At 45.8% G+C, this 18481-nt stretch overlaps 1 protein-coding gene across 4 annotated transcripts in view; it reads right to left on the minus strand.

Annotated features, from left to right (window-relative positions):
- Positions 1 to 2724: 2724 nt before the first annotated feature.
- The window catches only part of LOC121860404 (ATP-binding cassette sub-family C member 9-like), a 33454-nt gene continuing 17697 nt past the window's right edge, over positions 2725 to 18481 (minus strand). For 3 of the 4 annotated variants that reach the window (XM_042357553.1, XM_042357535.1, XM_042357543.1), the window contains exons 8-31: positions 18234 to 18371; positions 17771 to 17933; positions 17090 to 17268; positions 16510 to 16719; positions 16246 to 16393; positions 15834 to 15956; positions 15588 to 15693; positions 15232 to 15387; positions 14705 to 14810; positions 14089 to 14226; positions 13750 to 13995; positions 13279 to 13466; positions 12908 to 13087; positions 12447 to 12715; positions 11975 to 12180; positions 11662 to 11883; positions 11285 to 11442; positions 10852 to 11047; positions 10467 to 10725; positions 10085 to 10305; positions 9678 to 9865; positions 9404 to 9507; positions 8822 to 9018; positions 6327 to 8119 (exon numbers count right to left, since the gene is read on the minus strand). In XM_042357553.1, coding sequence (XP_042213487.1) covers positions 7847 to 8119; positions 8822 to 9018; positions 9404 to 9507; positions 9678 to 9865; positions 10085 to 10305; positions 10467 to 10725; positions 10852 to 11047; positions 11285 to 11442; positions 11662 to 11883; positions 11975 to 12180; positions 12447 to 12715; positions 12908 to 13087; positions 13279 to 13466; positions 13750 to 13995; positions 14089 to 14226; positions 14705 to 14810; positions 15232 to 15387; positions 15588 to 15693; positions 15834 to 15956; positions 16246 to 16393; positions 16510 to 16719; positions 17090 to 17268; positions 17771 to 17933; positions 18234 to 18371 — 4374 coding nt within the window. In that variant the 3' untranslated portion in view covers positions 6327 to 7846. Of the gene's footprint in view, positions 2915 to 4940; positions 5080 to 6326; positions 8120 to 8821; positions 9019 to 9403; positions 9508 to 9677; positions 9866 to 10084; positions 10306 to 10466; positions 10726 to 10851; positions 11048 to 11284; positions 11443 to 11661; positions 11884 to 11974; positions 12181 to 12446; positions 12716 to 12907; positions 13088 to 13278; positions 13467 to 13749; positions 13996 to 14088; positions 14227 to 14704; positions 14811 to 15231; positions 15388 to 15587; positions 15694 to 15833; positions 15957 to 16245; positions 16394 to 16509; positions 16720 to 17089; positions 17269 to 17770; positions 17934 to 18233; positions 18372 to 18481 lie in introns of those variants that run through there. The other variant, XR_006087872.1, reaches the window with a different exon arrangement.

Genomic DNA, 18481 nt, shown 5'->3' on the forward strand with positions numbered 1-18481 from the left:
CCAACAGGAAAACATAAGTTAGGGTGTTGTGCTGACTGACTGTTCTTTGCTCCTATTGGCTGTAATTTGGCGGGTTAAAAGAATAGTCCACCAATCACAGCTAAGTAAGGGACTGTTGAAAATATGTAATATTTATGACACATAGGCAATCATGCCATAGGGCCCCTGGGGTCAGCGCCCTCCCTGGAAGGGCTGCTGGTAGCTCCACTGTCCCTGGCCCGGCCCCTCGGAACGCTCCCGTCCCTAGGACGGCCCTGGTTGCAGTAGTTTTTACTCTATTTAGAGCTCTGGGAGAAGCAACGTTCAGTGAATACACCGCCGCCCATCACATTTCCAGTATAATCACATTCTGAACAAGGTAATGGAGAATAATATCCAACAGGAAAACATAAGTTGGGGTGTTGTGCTGACTGACTGTTCTCTGCTCCTATTGGCTGTAATTTGGCGGGTTAAAAGAAAAGTCCACCAATCACAGCTAAGTAAGGGACTGTTGGAAATATGTAATATTTATGACACGTCGGACAAGCATGCCATAGCGCCCCTGGGGACCCTTGGTCCTATCCCTGAGGTCAGGTTTGCCCCTGGGAGCTCCGCTGTCCCTTGCATGACCCCTGGGAGCGTCGCTGTCCTTGTGAAAGCCCTTGGGAACGCCAGCGCCCCTTGCAAGTGCTCTGAGGGCGCCAGCTTCCCAGACAAGGCCTCTGAGGGGGTCACCACCTCTGGCAAATCCCCTGGGGGAGCCACCGCCCCTAGCACGTTCTGTGCTGGGTTCCACTATCCCTGGGAGAGCCCCTAGGGCGCTGCTGTCCCTAGGAGAGCCCCTGGCAGCGCCGCTGTCCCTAGGAGCGCCCTGGCTTGCTCCACCGCCCCTGGAAAGGCCCTTGCGGGCGTCGCCGTCCCTGAGAGGGAACCAGGGAACGCTGTTGTCCTTGTGAGAGCCCCTAGGGTTGCCACCGTCCCTGGCACGGCCCCTGGGAGCACTCACGTCCCTGGGAGGGCCCATTGTTGCTGTAGTTTTGGCGCAATTTAGAGCTCTGGGAGAAGCAACGTTCAGTAAATACACCGCCGCCCATCACATTTCCAGTATAATCACATTCTGAACAAGGTAATGGAGAATAATATCCAACAGGAAAACATAAGCTGGGGTGTTGTGCTGACTGACTGTTCTCTGCTCCTATTGGCTACAATTTGGCGGGTTAATTGAATAGTCCACCAATCACAGTTAAGTAAGGGACTTTGGAAGAATGTAATATTTATGACACGTCGGACAAGCATGCCATAGGGCCCTGGGAGGGCACCTGGGAACTCTGTTGTCCTTGTGAGAGCCCCTAGGGTTGCCACCGTCCCTGGCACGGCCCCTGGGAGCGCTCACGTCCCTGGGAGGGCCCATGGTTGCTGTAGTTTTGGCACTATTTAGAGCTCTGGGAGAAGCAACGTTCAGTGAATACACCCCCGCCCATCACATTTCCAGTATAATCGCATTCTGAACAAGGTAATGGAGAATAATATCCAACAGGAAAACATAAGTTGGGGTGTTGTGCTGACTGACTGTTCTCTGCTCCTATTGGCTGTAATTTGGCGGGTTAAAAGAATAGTCCACCAATCACAGTTAAGTAAGGGACTGCTGGAAGTATGTATTATTGAAGACACAAAGACAGTTTTGCCATAGGGCCCCTGGGGTCAGCGCCGCCCTTGGGAGCTATGCTGTCTCTGTCAAGGCCCCTGGGATCGCCGTTGTCCCTCGGAGGGTTCATGTGATCCCCACTGTCGCTGGGAGAGCCCCCGGGATCGCCACTGTCCCTGGCAAGGACCCCTGCCTTTTCTCGGAGGTTCCCTGAGGGCGCTGCCGCTTCTCCTATGTCCTTCGTGAAACGATTGCTAAATGGCAATGCAGTAATTTTTCTGTTTTTATTTAGTAAGTTTTTTTATTTATTCCTCACATTATATGAGGGAAAACTTAAGATCACGGATGGAAAAAGATGCCGCACTAACCCGTGGTTACCTGATATTAAATGCCGTGGTTGGTGAATGGTATTCTATACAGAATACAAACTGTGGACACAGAAGCTATGGATGAGAACTGTGCAGTTGGTGAGGCACGACTGTGCTCAAGGACAGTTACAAGTTTCATGGTCTAATTTTTATGAAACATGTAAGGGGTTGAACTATATATATGCATAGCATTTTTGAGCGGTTGAAATCCATTCATTTACAGTGAACAGTAGCTGAGCAAGCTTGTAGTAAGCCTTATCATGGGGTTGACCGACCATATCCCAAGATTTTTTTTATGCTACATGAAGAACAGCACTTCATTCACTATAGTAAATGTTGATTTAAATCTACAAATTCCTTATACAAATGAGGATTTACAGCATATTATTCTTTTCAATTGCAACACATCTTCGGAGGCGGAGCTACGGGGTGTTGTGATTATATTTCAACTCATCATTTCAGGTAGACACACTACCTGTATATGTTACTGCTTTCATTTTTCACACTCATTTACATGCACACACATTCCTACACACATATTGTAAATAAAAAGCAAACACAAAAAGGGAATAAATATTTATTTGTGTGTGAGTTAGGAGGCCTGACTGGGGAAGTGGAGTCTGCTGAGCTGGAGGAGTGGAGTCTGCTGAGCTGGAGGAGTGAAGTCTGCTGAGCTGGAGGAGTGGAGTCTGCTGAGCTGGAGGAGTGGAGTCTGCTGAGCTGGAGGAGTGGAGTCTGCTGAGCTGGAGGAGTGGAGTCTGCTGAGCTGGAGGAGTGGAGTCTGCTGAGCTGGAGGAGTGGAGTCTGCTGAGCTGGAGGTGCAGAGTTTGGGTCCATCGCTAGAGAGTTGCTTGGGTGGTGTCCCAGGTAGGCTGTGCTGCTATGGTGACTGGCAGTGTTGAGGCGGCCTAGCACCCAGCATCTGTGCAAATGACAGTTGTATTAAACATTCATTTAGCTGTAATTTTTCATCTAGATTGTATACAAATGTCGTTTGAAGTAACACAATTGTTAATAACATCAGAAAGGGAACGTATGGTTTATGAGAGAGAAGGTACAGGGAGTTGTGAGGTCGCTTCAGCCTTAATTCAACTTACCACGACAGCCGTTACTTTACATTGTGAGAGTATTCCTTACTTTTGTTTTTTACTTGTCTTGTAGTATTTTAAATTAGTTTTTTATTTGTAATAGCAACACCAGACTCGTCACTATAGACACCTACCCCTTACCCGCTCCTCACCAATCTGTCAAATATGTTATGGTTATTACTGTACAATCATTTTGCACCCCGGTATACAAGGAAGGTAGAAAAAGTGCAGCAGAAAACTACAGGCCCGGAAGATATCCCCCATCCCAGGAATTTTCCAGAAATTTCCGGGTATCGGGAAAATTTTCTCAGAATTTTCCGGAAAATGTGCCCCTCGTAAAATTTCAATTCCAGCTATTGGAGAGTTCCGGGTTTGAGGGAATCCGGCTTACGGAGATATTACTGTATATACTGTAGTCATGATTGTGGACAACACGGAGATATTTGGGAAGGTAACAAGATGATGTGACAACTATACAAAAAGATCTGCTGGAGCTGTTCAAAGGGTTACAAGATTGGCATTGGCTGTTTAGCATTACATAATGTAAGACTCTGCATATAGGATACAACAACCTCATCACAACTATTCTGTCAATAACACTTTCCTGGACACTGTTGATAAGGAAAAGATCTAGGCATTGTGATAAACCAATCACTGAAGGTGAGACCAAGAGTGAGGGCAGCGGCGACAAAAGCTATTCACAACTCCATTTATCCGCAGTTGATATCTTAACACCCTATTTGATATTCACAAAGCATACCCTGCTTATTCACAAGTGGAAATTTACGATACCCTACAGCAGGGATCACCAAACTTTTTTCACAGTGGGCCGGATAACTGAAAGAATGACGAGCGCGGGCCGCATAATCATTCTTTTCAATACTTGCAAGCCAGAACGAAAGCTCTGGGAAAAAAGACGAAAAACTAAGTTTAGCATTCCATGTTAATCATGGGTGAGTGGCGAGCAATGCACATAAAACAAAGACAACCAACATATTTGTTTACTAAAAAGTTATCACAGAAGGCGACGTTAGCAAAAAGATAGTTACATCAGACCTAGTGTGAAGATCTCCTAGTATTCTAAACATAATATTTAAATTTAAATTGTATCACAACGTCTCGTGTTCCATACGTTTTATCAAGCAAATTCAAGTACCATCGGCGGGCCTGATGAACTGACGTCGCGGGCCGGATCCGGCCCGCGGGCCGTAGTTTGGTAACCCCTGCCCTACAGTAATATTTTAAACCGGATGGGTTAGCCACAGCCCTCATTTTGCATTGGTACCAGATATTAAAGTAAATTATTTTTGCTTTATATGCCGGGAGGTCCTGGGGCAGAGCTCCCCAGTTATGAAGATAGGTAAGGTTGGTTAGGTACGGTAGGTAGGTAGGTATGATAGGTAAAGTTGGTTAGGTTATGTTGGTTAGGTCAGGTTCTGCTAAGTTCTATACAATGTTGTTTCCATTTCTGTGTTTAGTATTATGCAAATAGTACTTCCAGAAATTTTGGTGCGACTCGATACATAATTTCTACTGCTAACCGTCTCCTTCACCTTTACCCAAATTAATAGAGTTACGAATAATGACCAGTTATTGACTTCAGGCAGCTGCTGTACCATAATATCTCTTAACACACACCCACAATACTGTACGTGATACACTAGTAACTCTACATTAACAGTTTCCTACAGTGATCATTTACACTAAACAGTTTATTTCCAGAAGACCAATGAAAAGTAATGATGACTGCAGCAGCCTGAACCTGGCCAACACACAAGAGGCCAAAATAAACATTAAACAACTTGCCACTTTATTAAACTATATAAAATGAGTTACTGGTACTATAATAAACATACATACCTGTTTCACCTATTTTCCAATTACCAATAACGTGTAATCGTCCATAATTCGGCTGGACTTCTCTGCCAGCTGAGTTTGTTTACAAGTTTTGGTCCAACAAATGACAGGCTGACAGTTGACACGAACATTTACAGTGGACCTGTTCATAAAACTAGTTAATTCCTTTTATATTACGATAAATTGCCTACAAAACACTGAAATAAATTGAACCTAGTTACATACTGTGTTGGAAGTGAATTAACTACATGATAATTATTGTTATTATTATCACCATGAAACGAATTTCGAAAATTCTATCTATGCAGTCCTTAGTTCAGAAAATTCTAAGACACTTTTCTTCTACGACCTTTCCCTCGCAAATGACTCATAGTATCATTGTTATCGTTGTTGTTATTGTTGTTAGCAAAGTAACACTCGGTTGGTTTCTTTAATACTAGGGTAGCACCTTTAAACTCATTCTAAGTCATTTAAGTTTCGCATTTAATCTCATTTATGAAACTGTCTACTTACGTTCTATATTTCTTTGTGATATTGCAATCATTTTACTTTGGTGTACTGTACTTTGTTTTATCCTCTTCGCCACTGATCTGTCTGTTCGCCGCTTGTGAGGGAGGTCTCTGTTTACTGGTGGCCACTCTGAGTACGCCCTCATGTCTGAGCTCTGAGGTTGGAGGCTTTTGGAATGTGGTGTTATAGGTGAATGCTAAGAATAATCTACACTGACAGGTAAACAAATGAAGTATCAAGATTAGTAAAAACTTCAAGAGAAATACTTGAAATGTACAGAAAAGAAAAATTAGATACTTAGGTCATATAATTAGGGAGGGGGGGGGGGTCACGTGTCTGTTACGCACTGTTGGCAAGTAATAATTGTTACACATTGTTGGCACGTACTGGCTGTTACACTCTATTGGCAATGTTCTGGACATGTACTGGCTGTTTGTTATACACTGTTGTCAATAACTAGGCATGTACTGGCTTCAGAAAATATCTGTACCTGCGCAAATGTTGGTCTAGTCTGGTCTAGAAAGAGCTCACACTCGGTGCCGTCACAACACTCTCTGGCAGATTGTTCCAAGAGTTCACAACTCTCAATCGAAAACAAAATTGCATTGACACTTTTCTGGACTTGTAGCTTCTTCAATCTTAAGTTGTGACCCCTAGTGGGGCAGGCGTCCACTGCGCACAGCAGTAGTGGAGTGGATGACTCAGGCAACAGCAGTAGTGGTGTGGATGACTCAGGCAACAGCAGTAGTGGTGTGGATGATAAATGTTGGACAAGTTCAGTAGACAGAGAGTAGAGGCAGATCGTTACCTTAATGTCACATGTTAAACAAATATCAGGAATATAAATTATGAAAATTGTCGGGGAAATGAATACTCGTCTTCATTTAACAATTTATATATACAAATAGAATTATGATTTATACATATATATGATAAAAAGGTGGAATTTGGATGAAAAATGAAAATTACAGCCATTTAGTAGTGCTATATAAATTCATTGCTGTTTTTTAAGGTTTATATATACAAATTTTTATGATTAAATGAGTCGTGTGTGTGTGTGTGTGTGTGTGTGTGTGTGTGTGTGTGTGTTCAATCGTGTACATACATGAGGTAAAATATTCACAGCTTTACATACATCATTCTCAGCGTCACAAAAACTGTCCCCTCAAATGACACAACCTTTGAGCTGAGAGGGCATTAAATTCTCAGTCTGCGCAGGTCTATAGCGCAGTATCAGCTTATCTTATTTAAATTACTCGAGCGAGATAAAAAAGCTAAATTAGTTTAAAGTGAATTTTAGCTGATTTATCTAGATTAAGCTCAGCTAAAGGATGGTTTAATGTGTATTTCAGCTGACAATATCGAAAACATTAGATAATTGATGGTGGTTTAATGTGCATTTTAACTGATGGTATCTGGAATCACTTTTCAGCTAACGCTAATATGACAAAGGAACGTACAACACAAAGTCAAGAATACACAGAAACACGTGACAATGAGACAATAAATACATTCCTTTTATCTATCACATCTGTCAGGTAACCATCTTATGTTGAGAGTTTGAACCCTGGAGTTTTTTTCGTTCTCACGGGAACTTACAACCTCAAAGGAAAGATTTATCAAGCACTAGTTCTGATATGAGTCATTGGTTCTTTCTGCTCTCATGTTTCCAAGGTTCAGTGGACTTTTCAAAGGTCTTATTTGTGTGAGTGGGAACAAAAGAACATAGAACCTTAAAAGGACACGTTCTACAAGCACTGGTTTTACTTCAGTTTCCCATAAAAACCACTACATATTGTAAAATCGTTTTCTATGTTTAAATTTGAGGACAAACTCTTATAAATGGATGTCACTTGCTAGGACTAATTTAATATACTGGTACTTAAATGTAGAAGTCAATTGCCTTCACATAAGTCATTGTATTGACTCAAATAAGGTCAAATCAGCGTACACGATTAATAATGATTTACTGACTTATTTTCTCAGAAGTTTTCATAGTCCTACACTTCATTTCTTATATATTTCACCTTTATTCATCACCAACTTACAGTATGTTCGTCAGTGGGTTTTACTTTCCAATAAATTTATCATTGAAAAACTGTAAATAATCACTACCTCTTCTCAGTACCATCAAATAATTTATACAATACTATTCAATGCGTTACCGATATCACTAACACCGGGTTCAGTTCCTTCCAAGTTTTCTAGGTATTACTTAATTATTTATTCAGTGTTCTGTATCGTATCATTATTTTACGATACTTTGTTCAATAATGACTATAATAACATCACAGTTTATTTGTCTTTTGTTTTAACTCTATCACAATAAAGTGTAATGGTCGTTTGTTTATAGAACCGTCACTTAAATTAGTCACTGGTAAAATAATCTCAGGTTTTTATTAGATATTTACTGTTTTTTTTTGGCTTTTATACTCTTGGAGTCGTATTCTTCCTCCATTTTCTACTCGGTCTGTCTTATTCTCATTCTCCTTACATTTTTTCTTTCTTTTACTCGATTCATCTTCATTTGTGTTGTCATTCGCATTTGCAAGAAGTTTGGCGAACGCTCCACCTACATTCTTGGCAAGTTCTCGAGGATTCCCATCTTCTACGAGTTTCCCGTTTTCTAAGACGAGTACTCGGGGATACTCTAGGAGACTGCTGATCCCGTGCTGAAAGATTAGGACACGACTGGTAAATATTTAGGGCGGTTATGCATCGTCTTGCTGCTACAACTACACCACTTGTTGAAAGCTTTTTATTTTCTTATCCCAAGAGGAGGATCATTTTTACAGCCTTAATCTCAGTCTAGGTTATCCCCAACATGCTGATTAAGGATCTAGGGTTAAGAAGCTGGACTTTTGGTATTATTACTCTTCCTAATGACTCCTGGAAACATTGAAGAAGTCTTGTAATGCTAATTAGTTTCTCGATGTTTAATCTTCAGGTAAATATAAAGTGGGCGTCTAGTCTTCAGACGAAAATGCACTGGAGGTGTCTTAGCCTCAGTTAATTGTAATATTCTCTCATAGTAAGACACAAATAAGGAGTCACAGTTCAAGGTTGAACAGCCACAAGTCCAGAAAACTGTGAGGGCAAACTTTTTCGGAGTGAGAGTTGTGAACTCTTGGAACAATCTGCCAGAGAGTGTTGTGACGGCACCGAGTGTGAACTGTTTGAAGACCAGACTTGACCAACACTGGAGCAGGTTCAGGTACATTTAGGAGCCGGTGCATGCCCAGTACTTGCCAACAGTGTGTAACAGAGACGCGACCGGCCGCCCAAGAGGCTAACGGGCCGATCAGCGATGAAGAGGATAAAAGTATATAGAAAACACTGGCTAAAGTCATCACCACAAACAATGAAAGACTTACTGCTATAGTGATGACAGTGGCGTGGGCGAAGGCGGTGTGGAGGGCGTGGTGGAGAGCCTTCTCGGTGGAGGTGTCGAGGGCGGAAGTAGCCTCGTCGAGTATGAGGAGGGAGGAGCGCCTCAGTACTGCCCTCGCCACACAGAAGAGCTGACGTTGTCCGGCGCTGAAATTACTGCCACCTTCCCTCACTTGGGTCTCTGTGGAGGGGTGAGAGGCGAGGTAGCGTTAGGAGTCGGTATTATACTTCACTAAAACTAAAGTAAACCAACTAAAATACAGCGGCAATTTATGGAACACAATTTCTTTTACCATCAAGTCAACTGATGTATCCCTTCCTATCTTAACCCTTTCACCGCGCGTCACGCACTTGAAATTTTATTCTGGCCACCGCCACACGACTTTATTCAGCTTAGGGTAATCTCCCGCTGTGAAAGGGTTAAACCACAGCTAAACCACCAAAATGTAGGTTAAGTCACAGCTAAACCACCAAAATGTAGGTTAAACCACAACTAAACCATGAAAAGTAGGTTAAACCACAGCTGAACCACCAAAATGTAGGCTAAACCACTGCTGAAGACCTACCTAAACCCTCGGGCATCTCTGACACCAGTGACTGGAGCTGGGCCACCTCCAGCGCCTTCCACAGGTGATCGTCTGGCCGCTGTCCTAATGGGTCCAAGTTGAACCTGTGGGGGACAGGGAGTGTGTGTGTGTGTAAAGGTCTAATAATAATAATAATAATAATAATAATAATAATAATAATGAGCGTATTCCTTGCCACAACTATAGATAACTTAACTCTCCCCACATTTAACCCTTCCTCTCCTTCCCTCTACCTCCCTTCCCTCCCACATACCTGAGGGTGCCGCAGAAGAGGTGGGTGTCCTGCGGGATGACTGAGATAGAGCCACGGAGCAGTGAGAGAGGCACGTGCTGTATGTTAGTGCCGTCTACCTGGATGGTGCCGTGACGAGCCTCCACCAAGCGGTACAGACTCAGGATTAATGAGCTCTTCCCGCTACCTGTACGGCCACACAACCCTACCTGTGGGGGAGAGTGGTGGTGAGTGGTGGTGGGGGAGAGTGGTGGTGAGTGGTGGTGGTGAATGGTGGTGAGTGGTGGTGAGTGGTGGTGAGTGGTGGTGGTGGTGAGTGGTGGTGGTGGTGAGTGGTGGTGGTGTGGATACATTAGCACATCTCCCCCACACACACACCTGAGAGCTGATAAATAGTGACCAGATAAATAAATAATTAACCAATTTACCTTCTCTCCGGGCTTGATGGTGAAGTTGAGGCCGGTCAGCACGGGGTCAAGGCTGGGGTCATGAGTCAATGTGACATCACGGAACTCCACCTTACCCTCCAAGGGCCAGCCGGGAGGTAACCCTGATGACCTCCTACTTGACCCTGACTCAGACGATGACCTAGACCTCCAGGATCTATGACTCATCTGGCTGGTTCGTCGACGGTAGTGAGGCAATGTCTCTGTGGGTACCAGGAAGTAACTCGAAACAGTAACTTACGACAGTGACTAAATGATGTATCCACAATCTCTCCAACGCTAACCTAACCTAACCTACAAACACACTCTCTCTCTCACACTCTCTCTCTCACTCTCTCTCTCTCTCTCTCTCTCATCAGCTCACCTACAGTCTCATTAACGGTGCTGCGACAGGTCTTCTCTTCACGCGGTAAGGAGGCGTAGTGTTGGACGCGTTCCACTGCATTAAGACACATCTCAGTATCAGCTAAGAACCTCACTACCCAGTTGAGATAGACGGGCACCAGCAGCGTGTAGTTGATGGCCAGACCGACCATAGCGGGACCGAGCTTGTGGCTAGCGACGGTGGAGTAGAGGAGTGAGGCGGAGGTGGCGAAGAACACGATTAACCCGCCGATGTAATCCTGTGTGGGAGAAGGAGGTTAGGATTGTGCTGTTGATGGGGATGAGTCATTGATTTGTTTTGTCTTTCTATCTGTCTCTCTGCCTGTCTGTCTCTCTGTCTGTCTCTGTCTTCCACCAGTACTCACCAGACATATCCCCAGCCAGCGGTTCCCGGCATGTAGGAGGGTGAAGGCTGTGAGGTGTGTGTCGAGGCGGTGAAGGAGGACGTCTGTAAACCTACGCTGGTCCCCATAAGCTCTGATCACCACCGCCCCGCCGACACTCTCGCTCAGGTGGCTGTAGAGAGGCGACCGTGACAAGCTCTCCAGGCGCTTCAGCTCTCTGTGGGTGAGGGAGGGAGTTAGTGGAGGTTTGTTGTGGGGGGGAAGGGGGGTGGGGGGCGTGTAAGGGAGGGAGGGAGGGAGGAATAGGGGTGATGTAAAACAGTACAATATTTGGCTCACTGTACATATATAAACACTAACACAACTTCTCCACGTGGCTCTGTGGGTCAGGGCGTGAAGAACACCTCCCTGAATAACATCTCCCTGAATAACATCTTCCTGAATAACACCTCACCTTGAGGAACACCTGAAGAACTTTTGAACGCCATAGTACAGGGCGCAGATGGGGACGGCGGCGGCTAAAAAGTAGGGAGTGACGGCCACGTTCACCAGCACCGCCGACGCGACCATCAACACAAAGAACAACAGATGTGTCAACGACCTGGCCAGCTCCTGCAGGTGACGAGATGGTGGTGAGTATTGTTGTTGTGGTTGATGTTATTGAGGTTATTATTGTTGTGGTGGATGTTTATGTGGATGTCTGTGCTTCAGGAACTATTGTTATTAAACAAGTATTCCGAGTATGAGGACTTTAAGAGAGACACAAACAAGATATAGTTTCCCTCACAAGCAACAGATGGCGTTCAGGCCACCCACCTCCCTCCTCCTCACCTTATCAATCATGGCGGTGTCTGTGGTGAAGCGGTTCATGATCCTGCCAGCGGGGGTGGTGTCGAAGAACCTGATGGGACAATGAATGAGGTTCTCCAACATATTCTGGTGGAGACACTTCCTACCCCGAGCTGCAGCGAACTGGCCCAGGAGATTGGTGGAGAGGGAGAAGAGAATGGATACCACGGAGAGGATGGCGTAGATGCGGTAGTAGTAGTGCATCTGTGGGCAGGAGAACATTGTTATCGAGTGAAATGTTGCTCGAGACAGACAGTGTTTACGTCAGGGTGTGTCAACAAGCACCACGACTCACCGTCTCTACGATAAAGGCGTTGTATCTCTCTCGGATGTGCAGAACGTGAGGGTCTATGTTGAAGGTCCTCCTCCTGCCGACGGTGTCATCGTCCCTCTGTGTCTGGTAGTCCCTGAAGGCCTGCCAGTTACTGAGTTCCGTCGTGTTCCAGGACCTGGCCTCACCCGACCAGTTCTTCAACCATAAGTCCAGCCCCACGGAGACTCCTGAAGGGGGGAGGGAGGGTCAGCTGGGTAGTGGCGTTCGTGTCCGTGATTATATATCCATTCATAAAGTCGTCTTTCCATCTTTACCGACTTCCCATATTCACATCTATACCAAAATAACCACATCCCTACCCACACCCACTCTCCCCCACCCAACCACATCCACACTCTCCCCCACCCAACCACATCCACACTCTCCCCCACCCAACCACATCCACACTCTCCCCCACCCAACCACATCCACACACTCCCCCACCCCCACTCACCCTGACCAACAAAGGCACAGAAGAGGTAGCTCAAGCCGAGACCGAGTCCACACGCCTTCAGGTACACCATGTAGTTCCACTTGGAGATTCGTCCTCTCTCTCTGTCCTCCTCCCCCATCAGGCGCCCGTCCTCCACTTCCTCCTCAAGGGGCACCTCCTCCTCCAGCTCTAGGTCCTCCTCCAAGTCGTCTCCCAGGTTGTTGGAGGAGGAGAGGATACGGCCGAGGTGCCATTTGTCTGTTCCCGAGGTGCTAGGGCACTTGGAGGTCCTGAGAGAGAGAGAGAGAGAGAGAGAGAGGTTACAGCCATTAGTATAATGGTTTATTTCATGACTTAATTGCCTTGATACCTCCTGTAGAAGTTAAAAGGACCTACTGACGAAATTAGACCCCCTACTGTAGAAGTTAAAAGGACCTACTGACGAAATTAGACCCCCTACTGTAGAAGTTCGAAAGACTTACTTGATAGAGGCGTTGGAGAAGAGCCTGTGTAGCATGTTCCCCTGAGGTACCACGGCTGGGGAGGACCTCATCCGGGGTAGGGGGCGTGGTTGGGGGGGCAGACTCTTGGCGTGGCGAGGGAGTCGTGCTCGCTGGAACTGTGATGACTTACGACCAAAGGCTGGAGCACTGGACTTAATTCTGTGAAGGAGAGAGAGAGAGAGAGAGAGAGAGAGAGAGTTAAATATAAAACAAAAACGTAGTGTACACCTATCAGAATCCAACCCCATCAGAATCGAAACCCAACAGAATCGAACCCCATTACAACCATAACTCCCAAGTCACCACTCAACCACCCACCTCACGGATTCATTCACCTTTCTGGAACTCACCTGAAGAGCTGGAGTTTGGGTGAGTGCGTGTGGTGGAAGGAGTGACGAGAGAGTGGCGGGGTGAGTGCTGGTAGGTACTCACACTCGTCACCAGGTAGCAGGGCATTGTGGGAGACGTGGCGGTTAACACTGTATTGCCTCATGAGTCGACTATCGAGAGTATGTTGGCCGTAGTTCTCCTCCTTGTTCTGGGGGTGAGAGAGAGAGAGAGATAAGGAAACAGATACGAGAAGTGGGAGGAAAGAAGAGCCAGAGAGAGAGAGTTATTGTATATATTGACATAGATTAATTAGAACTTAACACTTTACTTCATTCAGATGTTCCATACTCCCCTATCCCCCACACTCCCCCACACCCTCTCATCCATACTCCTCCACACCCCACACTGTCCCTCATCCATACTCCCCCATCCCCCACACTCCCCCTCACCCTCTCATCCATACTCCCCAACACCCCCACACTCTCCCTCACCTCCTCCACACTCTCCCTCCTCACGTCTCTACACACTGAGGTCCTCTGTATAGTGATGCGGGTCACCAGACGAAGGAGTGTCCACCTCTCCATGGCAGTACGTCCCTCGAGGCGTCCTTTGCTCTCCCCTCCTACAGCCACCACGCCCTCCTTGGCCCCCCACTCCTGCCACAGCCTTGGGGACGCCTTGGACACCTCCGCAGGACTCCCTTGAAGTACGATCCTGCCGCCCTCTAGGTAGATGATCTGTAAGTGAGAGAACAGTTAAGAGAGATGTTGGTGATTATACTCTCTCTCTCTCTCTCTCTCTCTCTCTCTCTCTCTCTCTCTCTCTCTCACCTTGTCAGCCTGGCGTGTGAGGTGTGTGAGGTGGGTAGCGAGGATAACAGTCCTTCGGCGGCGCAGGAGAAGCTGACGGATACCTTCCTCCCACACCTGAGTGCTGACCCCGACGTCCAGGGCGGAGAAGGGGGCATCCTGTGACACGAAGGATACGTAGGATATAGTTAGAGGTCATTATAGGTCACGTAGGATATATAGGAGTGATTATAGGATGCGTATGAGGTCCTACATAAGGTTTCATCAATAATATAAAGGTTCATAGGCCTAGTCACTCGAGTTCAGGGCTACTATACACAGTTAGCGTAGGCCTATCTGGACTTATTGGGATAGTTAGTGTAAAAAGAGCCTAGCACGGGGCTACTGGGAGCTAATATACCTTACCACGGGGCTACTGAAGGCTACTACAATCAACTGGAGCCTATCAAGGGGCTATGAGAGAGCTACTGGGACAACTAAAACCAACTCAAGCCTACCACAGGGCTACTGGAGAGCTACTTAAAGGTTACTGGGGCTACTTAAAGGCTACTGTGGCTACTTAAAGGCTACTAGGAGTTACTCAATGGCTACTAGGGGCTACTTAAAGGCTACTGGGGGCTACTCAAGGGCTACTCACCAGTATTACAGTGCGGGCGTTAGAGTACAGTGCCCGGGCTATGGCTACCCTCTGTCTCTGTCCCCCTGAGAGATTGATGCCTCTCTCTCCTATCTCCGTCTGGTCTCTGAGGCGGAGAGATAGAGAGAGACCATGAATGTAAAGCTTTTCTTAGGTCACCTGAAGGAGATACCCCAGCTTATTTCACCTGTAGATACTTCAGCTTATTTCACATGAAGATTAAACACCCTAATGTTTCCTTGGAGGGTTAGGTTAGGTTAGGTTAGGTTAAAGTAATTTAAGATTGTTTTTTAATCTTTAGGTCAGATAAGACGGGGTGTCTAATCTTCAGGTGATATATATATATATATATATATATATATATATATATATATATATATATATATATATATATATATATATATATATATATATATATATATATATATATATATATATATATATATTTCTTCTATTTTACTTTCAAAAGACATCACCTTATATCACATCACATCACGTCACACATCACGTCACATCACATCACTTACCCTGCAGGAAGGATCTCAATGTCAGGGGTGAGGGCACAGGCTTGTAGGACTCTCTGATACCGCCGCATCAGTAGTCGTCGGCCGAACACAACATTGTCCTTCAGGGTTGAGTTCATGAGCCACGGATGTTGAGACACGTACGCCACGGACATCTCCCTGTGTTGGGGGGGGGGGGTCAGGTAGATGATATGAAGAGAGATATGTTCTTTTTTATTCTATTTTTACTCTTTCTCTCCCTTTTTTTCATTATTTTTCTCCCTCCTCCTCTTCTTTCTTCTGTCTACCTCCTTCCTTTCCTATTTCCATCTATCTCTTTCATTCCCTCCCTTCCTCCTTCCTCATCACCCTCAACTCACCCTGTCCACCGTAGCTGTCCTCTCAGTGTATGCATCTCCCCCAGCAGCGCCAGCAGGAGGGAGGTCTTGCCTGCCCCGACGCCTCCCACCACCACCGTCAGCCCTCCTACAGGAAGAACACCAGAGTTAGGTTAGGTTATTACTCATACGTCTGGCAGCTACTAATGATACTTGTTGACGCCCCATAACACGTGAAGACAGACAGACAGTAACTCAGGTAGCTCATCAATAGGTACCTGGACTCACCTGTGGCCATCTCGGTCGTGATATTCTCAAGGACGGTCAGGTGGCCACGATGCTCCCAGGTGAAGGTGCCGCTCTGTATGCTCACGGCCACCTCACGCTCCTCTGATGTCATCCGGACGCCACCTGGTTACCATAACAACCACGGAGTTAAGATGGTGTCGTGGGGTAGTCACTGTTGTGTTGCTTATGCTGTACATGTGTTGTAGTTCAGACAGACAGACAGACAGACAGACAGACAGACAGACAGACAGACAGACAGACAGATATATATTGTCTTTACTCGTCTCATTATACATACACAGTTAGTATACATGAACACACGATATACATCAAGAGTATACATGGTTCCCTCCTTGACATTAATCCCCTGTAATCCATCTCTGTAATCCCTCCCCATCCTCCTCCTCCTTACCATTCTTCCTCTTCTTCCATCCCTCAAACTCCAGCTCCTCCTCTGAGTCGCTGTTGAGGGTGGAGGAGTTGAGGTCGACCTTCTCCTTGGCTGAAGTCGAGCTTGAGGTCTTGGATTCTGTTGACGCCATCGAACACGTTGATGTAGGCTGGAGGGGGAGAGGGTGTTGTTATTGTTGTTGTTATTGCTGTTGTTGTTTCTCTCTCTCTCTCACACACACACACACACACACACGCACACACACACACACACACACACACTCACCCTGCTCTCCTCGGTGACCTGAGACAACCTGACCGTCTTGTTGTCATCCAGTAACTTATTTTCCTTGAGGTTCAGCTTGGCTCCTAGGGAAGTCTGACCTCCTCCTCCTCCTCCTCCTCGGGGGATCCTCAACGTGATAGGAGTCTTTGGAGTCTTAGGTCCTTCTACTTCCGGGGAACTGAAGAATTTCTGAAGGCGTCGTGTGCTGTTCTGTAGGAGGGAAGGATTTGTTACTACAGCATACAGTAGGTGTGTAGGTGAGGCTGTGTATACTGACTCATATGTGGTACTGACTCATGTGTGGTACTGACTCATGTGTGGTACTGATTCGTGTGTGGTACTGACTCATATGTGGTACTGACTCATATGTGGTACTGATTCGTGTGTGGTACTGACTCATGTGTGGTACCGACTCATGTGTGGTACTGACTCATGTGTGGTACTGACTTATGTGTGGTACTGATTCGTGTGTGGTACTGACTCACAAATGACTAACACATGGCAGTAATTCACCTACAGGTATTAACATAAAAATGACTCCCATACAAAGTTACTCACACACTGACTCACGCTGACTCACCATGGCCGTGATGGTGTGTGAGACGATGATGGGGAGAATGAAGAGTGGCACTGTGAGCTGGTTGAAGAGTGCCAAGCCGGAGAAGACCCTGGCTGGCTCTAGTGCCGCCGACTCTAGCCACGAATAGAGGCCGAAGGTGACCAAACACACGATCACACCCGACCCCTGCGTCAGGAAGGCTGAAGGAGGGAGGGAGGTACTGGGTGTTGAGTTATCAGTAAATCTAGAATTATACATAGTTGGTGATGTATGCATGTATGTATGTATGGATATATGTATGTATGTAAACACCACCAGAACAACACCCTAAACAGAAGGGAAATATTCTTCCAAGGTAATTATCAGCGTCTGGCCCACAGGTGACACGTGTTGTAAACTGTTCCCTCCTCAGTCGACCAAACACGTCTTGTATCTTGGATCTTTCCTTTATAATGTTTTGCCGATCTGGAAATGACGTTATATCTATCTATCACAATAAGTGTGTTCTTTATTGTACTGAGGCTACGAGAGGATGTTTGCTGGGATGTAATGCTCGATAACATGTGAGAAGAGCGATGGAACTTCCGGGATAAGTCTCCGGCTGGCTGTATAACTCATAACCACACTAAATATTCCTTTAGAGTCACGAATATATATGAGAGAAAACCTGTGACTATTTTAGGTGTAACTTAAGTAACTCACTCATAAGGGCTCTGAGTATAGAGTCGTGTTGGAGGAGCTTGAGTTCCTTGTGTCTGACGGCGGTGATGCGCTTAATGAACACGTCCTCCCAGGCATGCACCTTCACCAGCTTCACCCCCGTCACTAGTTCGTGTGTCTGACGAAGCCGGTCATCACTCACGTCCTGCCAGCCATGAGGGAGGAGACTCATGTTTACTCAGAAAAATAAATCATATTAGTTAACATTGATTAAGTATGTATATGGACATTCCAGGGTTATGCAAGTATACAGAGGCATTGAATAAATACAGTCAATTTACGATAACTTTCCCCAAATTACTTCCTAGGTACGATGACTGACGGTACTTTAATCCCCAAGCTAATCTAACCTAACCACACCTAACCTATCCTAATAGTAACCTACACTATCCACACCTACACTAACCACACCTACACTAACCACACCTACACTAACCACACCTACCAGAAAATTCTTATTCACCGCACCAATCTTCTTACACAGTAGACACTGGAGGGGCGTCAACACCAGGATCCCCACCACGGCAGCGATCACGGCAGATATGCCCAATTGTACCCACAGCAACACCATGATCACGCTCACCTGAGGAGGAACACAGGATAATTAACACAGGTGAGGATAATTAACGCAGGTGAGGATAATTAGCACAGGTGGGGGTAATTAACACACCTGGCAACATGGGGTCATTATAT

The sequence above is a fragment of the Homarus americanus genome, unplaced genomic scaffold (genome assembly GCF_018991925.1).
Source record: "Homarus americanus isolate GMGI-L3 unplaced genomic scaffold, GMGI_Hamer_2.0 scaffold52839, whole genome shotgun sequence".
Taxonomy (NCBI): domain Eukaryota; kingdom Metazoa; phylum Arthropoda; class Malacostraca; order Decapoda; family Nephropidae; genus Homarus; species Homarus americanus.